Source organism: Bos mutus, chromosome 7 (assembly GCF_027580195.1).
Source record: "Bos mutus isolate GX-2022 chromosome 7, NWIPB_WYAK_1.1, whole genome shotgun sequence".
Lineage (NCBI taxonomy): Eukaryota > Metazoa > Chordata > Mammalia > Artiodactyla > Bovidae > Bos > Bos mutus.
Genome location: NC_091623.1, coordinates 61,791,570 through 61,802,890, shown reverse-complemented (window position 1 = coordinate 61,802,890; position 11,321 = coordinate 61,791,570). Strand labels below are relative to the sequence as shown.

Below are 11,321 nucleotides of genomic sequence, written 5' to 3'. Positions count from 1 at the left end.
CCCTCAGCCAAGAGCCTCTACCATCAGTGCTTCAACTGAAGTTCTTGGGAGTAAGCCACAAAAGCACTGGCAGGGTCTTCGAATGAATTTAAATTATTATTCCCAAATCTGACACAGATTATACTGATGTTGCTCCATTTCAGGTACTATTTGGCTAATGAGTTAGTATCAGCTGCCATCTCAGGCGTGGTGGGGTGTGGTAAGATAGCTCACCATCCTGGAAAATCTGGCTCCATCTCACACTACCCCTCCAGGTCTGGCCCCTGGGACCCAGCTCCCTTGTGATGGGGAGGGGGATATTTTTGGGGTCCCTCCTGGACATTCCAAGGAGCTGGTTCCAGTTGTCTCAGATGCCTAGGGTATGAAGAGTTGGAGACCAGGACTCTAGAAACTCCATCTTGGCTCTAGAGATTGGGAGCTCATTGCATTGATGGAATTCCTTTCCCATTTTGGAAACTTATAAGTGATGAACTTTGTGTACTAAAACTTGAGAGATTTCCATACCTACCTGGACTTCAGCATATCCACTGCCTACTTAACTGTCAGGGATTAAGTCTGAGGTCCCTGCTGTTTGCTCTGGGTTGCATGCCTTCCCCGACATCCCTCCTAGGTCTGATCTACCTGGCTTCACACTACTTCCAGCCATCATTAGTTGGAAAAGCTACCCACTAGACCTTGCCAAGCCCCCAGTTAGAAGCCACAGTAGGCTGGCCTCCCCAAATACTATTTTTCACAGTAAGGGCTGGGCCCTGGAAGAGCTGGGAAAGGCCTTATTCCTCTCCTTCTGTCGCCAGATGATGTTACTCTTGGAAAATCCAGGTGGATCTTCTGATGGGCAGGGCTTGAGACAAGTCTGTCTAGGCCTCCACAAGTAGAAGGCCCACCCAGCAGGAGGCCACCTGCCATTCAAGGAACAATACTTCCTAAGCTTTGCAGAGAACAGCTGACTGAACTTTTACCCATTTTCCAGTTTTTTCTTTATTTTCCCACTCAGACTTCCCCCTCTCACACTCTTTCCAGACAGCTCGGCCCAACAAGGGGTTTCTTGGACCAAGAATATGGAAGATGTGTCCACAGGGCTTGATTTTCCTGAGCAACCCCTTCACTGCCATGGCCTCATTCCCTGGAGGATACTAGTGATGCCTGCTGGCTTTCCTGGGCCAGCTTGCCTACTACTGGGTGCTGTTTAGCCCCAGAGCCAGCCTGCAGAGAGAAATGAGAAAAGCCCATTTCCAGACCTCTGACTCTTCACTCTGACTTGGTCCTTCATTGCCTTGTATCAGTGATTCCCAACCTGCAGATTTCAGAAACACTGTCCTGATTCTTCAGATTCTGTGTGTGTTAGCCTAGCCAGAACCCTGAAAAGATGTGGAATAAGGATGTCTGCTTCATGTAAGTTTATCCAAGGTTTTCCTAACACATTTGTGCATGGAGCTGTTTCATAGTACACTGCAGGGCTGATTTTCAGCACCAGTTTTTATTGGCTGTCAAAACAGTAAAATACTTTTGAACAGTCAGGTGAATAGTCCCAAGCCCCAGTCCCCAGTGTCCTCCAGCCACCCCAGCCCCTCCCCCTCAAATCTGCTCCCAATCCAGTATCTACCTGTACTATTCAATATGGTAGCCACTGGCCATGTGTGGCTTTTTGAATTTTAACTAATTAAATGAAACTTTAAAAACCCAGGGAAATCCCTGGTGTCCAGTGATTAGGACTCCAGACTTCCACTGCAGGGGGCATCCGTTCTATCCTGGGTCCAGGAACCAAGATCTTGCATGTGAGCAGCACAGCCAAAAAAAAATTTTTTTAATCCAGTTCCTCCATTGTACTGGTCACATTTCAAGTGTTTGATTTAGCACACGTGACTACACCACTACCTATTGTAGTGGACAGCGCAGAGAACATTCCCATCACTGCAGAAAACAGACAGCAAGTTATGTTATGCTCAGCATGGAAGGCCTCAGGGATCTTTATGGGGCTGGGGTCTGTTCTGATGGTGACCATGCTGTGCCAACTGATACCTTTGTGAAGTAGCACCTGAGTACACTTGCATTTGAGTTTATAGCAAAACATTGGAGTTTATGGCACATTCATCAGAAGAACTCAAAACCTAACACTCCTTGGGCCCCAGGCCCCAAGTCAACTCATAGCTCTACCTATACAGCCAAGGGCAATGACTGTATTTACATGAACATATCCCTGTGGCACAACTGTCCTTTCTCCTGCCCTCTTCTCCATGACCACAGCTGAAAGGATTTCACAAAAGGTGTGTTACCACTCATCCCAAAGGTAAGCTCAGGCAAGATGCCAACAATGAATCCATCAGAATGTATCTATAAAAAGTAAAATCACCTATGATTTATCTCTAAATAAAAGGCCACAACCCTTATAAACAATACAATTTTTATAAAAAGACAAATGTACATATTTACATACATGTACATGTGTGGTCACACATGACTTAGTGGTCAGATGATACTTCCAATTTTAAATCACACCAAGGCGCTCACGCCTGCCTCCCTGGGCCTGCTGGGGGCTGCCGGGGCCTGCCTGAGGGGGCATGTGGGTGCAGGGCAAGGCACAGTATAAATAAATGCAAATGCCAAGAGCTTGGGAAAACGTTAGTGTACACCTCTGATCAGAAATGTGGCAAGGTCCACAAGAAAAAGTGCCAGGTTTTTTCACAAGCCCCTCAGCCTAGGCAGGGAGCAGGGCAGAGCTCCTCTGAGGCAGAGGGGGCACTGTCCCACAGGGACCCCATTCTTCCTTCACATTTCACTGGCGTTGGAACAGTCCCCAGGGCTCATCTAGGAAGGGAGGCGGTTATTTTGGAAACAGGATTCACTTAGTGCAATTGTCTCTTAGTGCAGAGCCAGCCCTGGAGGTGGTGCCATGTTTTCTGAGGTCACTGGTCCGTTCTCTCGGGCCAGCTCAGGAATAGCAAAACCCTCTCCAGGCAGTGGGGCTCCAAGGGGAAAGCTGGAGGCTGACTCCTGTCTGAGACTGCCACCTGACACACCAGTCTCAGAACTCCATCTTCCCCGGAGGCAGGGCCAGCTTCACCCCACAAGATGAGTCCAGACCCTGCCCTGCCGGACTGCAAGAGGCCGCTGTCCCGAGGCGGAAAGACCCATCCTTGGTCAGCAGTGGGGTCACACTTCATCATATCAAGGGGCCGCAGCATTCCTGCTTCTTTGCACCACAGCCACCATGATGCCAGGCCCTGTCGCCTAAAGGAGTCAAAGGGGGTCAGGGGGCCCATCTATGGTGCGCAAGGAATGGCCTGGATGGAGGGCAGCCTGACTGGGGTGAGCAGGCTGTCCAACCAGCTGGGATCCATGTTCTTCATATCTGAAGATATCAGGCCAATATAACCTAGAAGATATAAAGAAGGTTGTGTGAGGACTGGGGGGTGAGGAGGCAGGTGTGTTCCCCAACCCCACCAACCCTCCAGCCCATTCCTGGAAGGCACAGACACAGCAGCTCCTGCTGTCGACCCCTCGGCAGCCTCATCTTAGGCAAACCTGAGGGCCTGGGAGCCACAGCCAGTCTGCAAGCTGTCTGTACCCAGATGGATTTAAGAAGAACGCTTCACCTCTGCTGCTATCTCGTCCTGCCCCCAAGTCTCCCCCACCACCTCCATGGGTTTCCCATCTTTGAGAAACCATATGGATCCAGGGTCTTCTTACCCCCAGGGCTGTCAACTTCTGGCTCCTCCTTGCAACTGAACTCTCCATAGACAGAGGTGGGCTGGGCCCCAGGTTCATTAAGCAGATACCCCTTCCCATCCACGCTTGTCTGCTGCCACCCTGTTTGCTCCAAGAGCTGGGGACAGATAAATAAGAAGCCATCAGGTCACTTCCAGTACAGACTCACCCTCTGGCCCTGCCCCCAGTGAGCCAAAGCTTCTCAGCCAGGATCAGGTCCTTGGCTATTTTCATATTCTCAGACGGATACATATGTGGAGTGCAGTTAGGATAAAGGCCTGGAGGTGAGGGTCTGCCCTGGGACCCTGGGCTAACATCCCCACATCTACCTTCTGGCATAGAATCTCCAAGATCTCCCTCTCTAAAGGGTAAGGACATATCAACTGGGAGGGTGGCTTACAGCAATGGTTAACATGCTAAGAAAAGATGCCTTGAAATTTCAGCTAGAGATAGGGAATTATGCCCATATCTCCATTTTCTGTGCTGAAGGAACACAGCCTGGGTACAGCTACTACAAAAACTTTTTTGTATTTATTTTAAAAACTGAAGCAGAAAAAAACCTGGAGAATAATTTGCTTAAAAAAAAAAAAAGCCATCATGTTATAGATCCCAAAGGGTGATTATTGAAACCTGATGTGCATTTCCCAAACTAACAGGACTGGGGCGTGTTGGGGCGGAGGACGCGGGCCAGGGACCCAGCACTGATAGGAGCTGAGTCAGAGCTATCTGAGGCCTGCTTTAGGACAGCATGTCAGAAACCCAGCCTCCCTCCTCCCCTCATTCCCACAGTGTTTCTTTCCCATCAGCCAAAAAGGTCAGTGGTCCCCAACCATATGGACGTGACACCTGTTGGACTATGCAAGCCAGCAGGTCACAACAGCAGCAGCAGCTGCCTACCCTCCAGTTTGGAAGCCCTCACTGAGAAGGAGCCACCTCTAAAGGGCACCAAAGGAGGAAGGAAGGGGCTTTTACCTTCATGATGTCCTCAGTTAATTTCCCTTCCTCGTCCTCATCTGTTGCAGCTGTGGATGGGGAACAGCAGAGAGGTTAGCTGAGGTCAGCCAGGCTCACCCTGAAGTGCTAGCCCACCCGGTCCCCCTGCCCCTTCCCACACGCGCACACACACACTGGCCTCCCAGCAGATGTCTGCCTGCCATGAAGATCACAGAGGAAAACGCTGTCCCGGTGACTCAGCCTCTTGAACCCTGAAGCCACACCTCTTCCCACCTCTTCCCTCTCCTCTCCAGCCCACCAGTCAGCTCAGTGCCAAGTGGAGTTCCAACCCCTCCTTGGACCCCAACAGGAAGGCCAGGCCCCAGAAGCACGAACCTTCAGAGGTGGAGGGCATGGGCGACACCTGAAAGTTGTACAGGTCGCTGGTGCTGTCTGGCACAATTTCCACCGGAATGGACCAGTTAGGGAGAGTGCTACTGACGCCACACGGTGACAGCGCTTCAGGACAACAGAAACCGAGGGTCAGAGCTGTGTGCTGTCTTAGTTTGCCAGGATACCCAGCACCCCCCGCCCCCACTCATAGCCTGCTCCAACAGGCCACCACCCACAAGCTCAGTGCCTGCTAGATCCAAGAGCAAGAGCCTTCCCACCAGTCTACACGGTCCCCTGACAGACCCAGCCCTCCTCACCTGGAGTGAGAGTCCGTTCGATGTCCAGGTCCTGCCCCATGTAGCTGCGAACTGTGTAGTTGCTGTGGTCATCAGGCAGGGTGGAGCTACTGAGTCCATCAGAGAAGGTATCGGGGCTGTATTCCCCATATGGCTGTAGAAGGAGAAAGACGCTTAGGCCCAGGCTTGCGGTGGCACTCCTTTCACTACCCACCCTGACCCTCAGGAGACCAAAGGCTAAGTGCTTAGGATCACACTCACCTTCTTCTTGGCCTTGCTCCTAGCGTCTCGGCTGGACTTGGACTTTCTCTCTGTGGGGCAGACAGGCTGTCAGCCCAGCCCTGGTAGAGGCAAGCATGCCGGCCCCAGCTGCCCTTCCTCCTCCTTCCCTCTCTCCCTGAGGGCTTCCCCAGGACCCAGAGCCCTTTGGGTACCTTTCCTCTGGCTCTTGGTGAGGGGTGGGAGCATCCGGTACACCCTCACAGCTGAACTGCCCTTGTTCCTGCTCTGGTCCTTCACCTCCTCAATATCTGGCAGCGAGTTCATGGCGCAGCGAAAGTTGGCCTTCCAGGTCTTGGGATCTGGCTCCTTTTCCCCTGCTTTGTATCGGCCTAGTGGGCAGGAAAGGTGGAGAGGATCATCAGGGCTCTAGGTGGGAATCCTCATTTGTGCCCTGGCTCGGAAGGACAAAGACAAGAGTACCCCTAAAGCTTGCATGCTGCCAGAGATCCACAATGATCAAACCAGCAGGTATTCCTGGATGACACTGGTGCAGGCCCTGGGCTTCTCAAATGCCCAGACTTGGGCATTTGATACACCCAGCAAGCCTCTGGGAAAGGCCTACCCAGAAGCACTAGAGAGCCCAAGCCCAAAGTGCTATCTTTGTCCCAGATCAAGGCAGTCTCTCTTTGGCTGTCAGCAGCCAGAATGAAGGGACTGGTGCTTGTCTGATAGTTCCAAACATGGGAGAGGACACAGAGTAGGCAACAAAGAATATTTACTGATAGGTGGACTGAGTGGTCCAAGATGGGCCAGGAGCCCCTTCCTGGAAGGATAAAAGGAGGCTGCCAACCAGATGGGCCCATGACCATTAGTCAACATCAAGAAAAAGGAAGGCCTGGATCTTTTTCAGTGTCCATGCTTGCCACTGCTTTTGCCAGGAAGAACTTTAATTCAGCCACAAACTCCATGAAGCCATACTTTTAAAGATTTTGGCTTTATAAATTCCTTTGTGAACTTGCTGAAATGATGAACCTCTCCCCCAAAACAAAGACCTGCTCCCTGCCCACCCTGAATTATATACATCTCAGGGAACTCAGAGACCCCAGTGAAGATCCTCTGTGTTAACAGAAGTGCCTCCCTTTCTCTCTTTCCAGCTCCTCTTAAGCTAGAGTCCAGCACACTCACCTGTGTGAATGGCCCAGCTCCGAAACAGACAGGCATCCTTGTTGATATCCCAGCCATGCTTCGCAGCGTGCTTCCATGGGATCTGGAAGATCATCTCCTCCTATACAGCACACAAGCACATGTACACACAAAGCTGTGTCAGCTCAGAGACCGCAGGTTTTTGGCCTTAATCTGCCCAGCCCCCCAGGTCTGGGAAAAGACTGACTTCCCTTTTTCACCCTGACATCTGGCTGGGGTTGACCCATCCCGACAATGGCCTAAACAGACTGGTCCATCCCTCTGGATCTCTGAAAAGAGGCTCTGGGTTCTGATGAGCTATGGCATCATCAGGTCAGCAAAGACCTCCTTCTGCTCATTACAGATGTGCTAGGACCCATACAGAGGACCCCTGGATGCTTCTCTCTGGCTTGTCAGCACCAACATGGAAGTGAGAACTCAGTCCATTATATGGGGCTTCTCAGAACAACTGTGAGCACTGGCTCCTACAAAGGGGGTTCTGGTCATATACCTGCAGGAGCCCAGGACCAGACTTGGATGATGACTACCTGTGTGACCCTGGCATTGACACTGTACTTCTTTATCCCTCACTAGTTTCCATGAAATGGGGGGAAAAAAAACCAACAACAACCCAGTAACAAATATAAAAGCTAAGGTCCCACTGTTCTCATTACTGGTGGTTCACAGTATGGATTTTTGAGTCAGGTTGCTCAGGTTTAAATGTGTGCTCTCATAATCTACCTCTCAGTGCCTGTTTCCTCATCTGAAAATGGAGATACTGGTAAAATCTTCCTCGCATGGCTACTTTGAGGATTAAATGACACAGTGTAAGTAACATACTTAACATGGTGCCATGCTCACTCCTAGTAAGTGAGCATAGTAAGCATTAGCTATTATTAGTAGTACTACTAAGCCTTCAGGGTCTGTTCTTTTTTGCAACAGCAAGAGACCTCTTGGGTCTAGACAACTGGTGCAAGGTTAATTCTTGGGTCACCTGCTGGGTCAGCCACCTCTTCCTGCCAGCAGTGCCCACTTCTCTGTCTCCTATCTGCCCAAGTGGAGCCCTCTAGAAGGCTGTGTGTGCCTGTAGAGGTCTCCCTCAGTACAGGCCAGAACTCTGGCTCTGCAGATGCTGGGAGAATCTTGCTGCTGGAAAACTGTCAGGTGGATGCCCCATGTATACCTCAAGAAGGGAGGTGGGCAGAAGGCAGCCAGTGGGGCCCTGCCTGGGCTGGGTCTTATACACTCCCTGCAGGATCCACTGGGAAATACATCTACCTACTCCCTATCACTTTCCTTTTTGAACTGCATCTGAAGCTTTGGACCCCTGAAGAACATAGGTTAAAACAGTGGCAGAAAAATCCAAAGAGTAACACTCACTTTATTAATCCAGATCAGCCCTGGGATTTGGTTGGAATTAATCTGCATCTCTAGCCAAGGTCTCATGCGCATCCGAGTGATGGGCATGTTGGCTGTGAAAAGAAGACAGAAGGCTCCTGTTTGGAGTCTGTTGAGCACTCCCTGGCCACTACCCAGCCCCACCCCAGGTCATTCAGTTACCCTCCCCTGCCCTCCTCTAGATACCAAGTACTACAATCATGCAGAAGGGGACTTTCTAATAAAACCTCCCTCCAAATCTTTTCAGCATCTTGAGCAACACACTCCTTCCCTCAGCCCCTCCTAGACAGTCTTGGGAGGAGACAGACATGCCAAGTGATACTTTCAAGATTTATGTTAAGGAAAAGAGAGAAAACACACAGATATCTAAATACTAGAACTTTTCTCCCCAAATTCAAATTATTTGGGAAGAGAGGGGCTTCTTTTGCTTGATGCCAAGAAATTTCCCTGTTTGAGTTGGTTGTCACTAGCCGTGCACCTTCCCTAATGGACAGTCACCCTGCATCCTCGTCACCACTACCCCCCAATCTATCTATGCCTCCCTGACAGCCACAGTGCCAAGGCCCGTACGCTAACAATTTCGCCCTGGTTGCCCTCCGTGGGCAAAGTGGCCCAAAGAACACCTGTGGCGCCTCTTCCCGCGGTCCCGGGAGGTCCTCCAACCACCCAGCGCAGCCGGCCCCAGCCCCGCCACCTGCAGAGATAGCCTGAAACCTGGGGGCTGGGCCTGAGCTGGAACCGCCGAAAAGCCAGCGCAGGGAGCAAAGGGCGCCCACGCGCTGATATACAGTCGAATCCCCCGCACAGCCCTTGGATGCGTGCAACCAACACAGAGGGCCACCCAGAGGCCGCCAGCGGCTTCGCGCACAGGTCTGCGACAGCGGCCAGGCACGGGCAACCTCGGCGGGGTGGGCGGTCCACGCCGCTACTCGCCCTCCCCGCGGAGCTGCTTGCGGCTCCTCCAGCGCCCTCCCGAGCCCGCGCGGGGGCCCAGGCAACGCCGCGCGCCCGTCACTCTCCCGGCAAGGGTTTTCGTCCCCCACTTCCTGGTGCCCCGAGCGCGCCTTTGTCCGATGCCACCGTTGCCCCCTGCGGCGAAGGCGAGCTCACCTCGACAGCAAGCGCTACCCGACGGCAGCAACCGAGGATCCCGGCGAGGACTGCTTTTGCGGGCGCTATGAGCGCGATTCAAGTGGGAACAGGGAGAAGGCAGAGGATGCCCAGGTGGCGGAGCCGCTGGTCACGGCTGGCCTTGACTTGGCACGGCTCTCGCTGGCCTCTGCTAGCCCGACTTGGGCGCACGTCCTGCCTCGACGAAGGAGTGGCGCGCTCTGCCTGAACCGCGGCGCCGCGGAGAATCTAAACACTTAGCGGGATTCCCCCAGCCCGGGCCGGGCCCCGCCTCCTAAAGAGCCGAGAGGACGCCCATTGGCCAGCGCCGCCTCATCATTTCGGGGAAATCAGGCTGTTGTAGAGCTAGCGGCTAAGGGGAAGTACAGGGCGGCTGCCCCTCCCCACCCCCTCCGGCCTGGCGCCGCCGCCCCGGGGCGACCGCGGGCCCGCCCCGCCGGCTCCCACTCCACCCCCATACCAGCGCACCCGGGAGAAAGCGCTCCTGGAAAGTCGAACGCCCCCGGCCCGCAGTTGCTCCCCTCTCTCGGCGCTCACCCAGCCTGCTAGCTCCTGAGGCCATCTCCTTGCCCTTCTTTCCTGGGGATGCCCCGGGATCTCTGTCTTCCCAGCCCCGGTGAGGGGGTCAGCCCGGCACCTGCCGTCCTCTTCAGAGTGGACGCGAGGATTGAGTCCTTGAAAACCAACCTGCTTCCTCAAGCCCGTTAATGAGTGTCAAGCAGGGAGGGTTTCAGCCTTCAAACCTTAGAGGGGTGGCCCACCTCCGGGGGGTTCACCTTCCCCGGGGAAGTGAAGGAAAGCCTACCCTGCGTGGGGCTGCCAAGACGAGAAGAAATCCCAGTTTGGCAGCTGTAGTTTCCTCAACTCCAAAACAGTAGCCCTACTTTGCTGCTTTACCGTGACAGAGAGAGGATGTCTGTGAAACATCATGCCCTACTTGGGCAGCAGATGATGCGTGGTTTTCGAGGCCCCTGCCAGAGTCTGTGACCAGGGAGAGACCTCTTCCGCTTCTCCATCTACATCCTTGGGACTGCCCCACTGCTGGCCTTAGGGAAGGAGAGAAGGGTTTCAGAGAAGCCAGGACTGCTGAGTTGCGGTGGGGGTGGGGTAGCCTTGGTTCCTCCTAGCACTCCTGCCTTAGGCCACCTCCACAGACTCCCTTGGCCCTCTCATGACAGTCTTCCCTGGCAGCACTGGTTTAGTTTCTGGGGCCTCAGGGCTTGGTCCAGAGAGATTCTGGGCAAATGGGGGTAGTTGCTTACGTTGATCAAGGCCATGAGTCTAGCTAAAGGGTTGGGGAGCCCAGGTCCCAGGTGCTTTGGAAATGATAGCTATCGAACTCCTGTGCTTACAACTAGACCTTGCCCTACTTGTACACCTACAGGCCGGGTTGAATGTTCATTTTTCTCTCCAGAGCTCTGGCCAGCAGGCTTCTTTCTTCATCTCCCCAAAGCTGCTGACTCAGAAGTAAATCTCTCTTCCAGGTCAGGTTGGTGTGTCTTTCCTGTCATCCCAGCTCTCCCTCCATAGCAGCACCCAGCTGCAGTGTTGCAGGCTATAAACAGACACGTGGATGCACCATTCACCTGTCAGTCACACTACAGCTTTCCTCCCACAGAGGAAATGGATGGGTTAATCCAATTCTGGTACACCAGAATCTGATGCTGTGACTAAGGCCACACTTGGTTCCCAGGAAACCAGTAGGAATGGGTCAGAGCTGTCTCCCAGATACTGATGGGCGAGGGAGCTGAGAGGCAGAGAGACAGGAGAAACTGTGAGGAATGAGACTACCTGGGTGTTAAGCAGATGGAAGGTGCTGAGGCCCTGGAAGGGGGAGAAGGGTTGGGGTGCTTTAAATGACAGAAGGGAGTGGGAATGCTCTACAGAAACCAAGATCTTTGGAGCAAGAAGAGAAGAAAACAAGTGGCTCCTGAGTTGCTAAATCTGTTTTCTGTGCAGCAAATGAGTGCTTGTCCTACCCCTAGGAAACTGACATAGCTGCTGGAAAATGCAGAGTGACATTGACCTTGGGAAGGCAACAGGAGAGAGTAAAGTGTGCTT

The 11,321-nt window shown here is 52.9% G+C and overlaps 1 protein-coding gene across 1 annotated transcript; it reads right to left on the bottom strand.

The window, feature by feature from the left end:
- Nucleotides 1-1,787: 1,787 nt before the first annotated feature.
- IRF1 (interferon regulatory factor 1) lies at nucleotides 1,788-10,648 on the bottom strand. Its single transcript, XM_005888366.3, has 10 exons — nucleotides 9,240-10,648; nucleotides 8,112-8,203; nucleotides 6,735-6,834; nucleotides 5,762-5,938; nucleotides 5,589-5,638; nucleotides 5,349-5,481; nucleotides 5,035-5,157; nucleotides 4,678-4,727; nucleotides 3,688-3,823; nucleotides 1,788-3,373 (listed from the first exon to the last, which is right to left on the bottom strand). Exons 2-10 carry the CDS (start codon nucleotides 8,196-8,198, stop codon nucleotides 3,261-3,263), a joined length of 969 nt encoding a protein of 322 aa, XP_005888428.1. The 5' UTR covers nucleotides 8,199-8,203; nucleotides 9,240-10,648; the 3' UTR covers nucleotides 1,788-3,260.
- Between the last annotated feature and the right edge of the window lie 673 nt (nucleotides 10,649-11,321).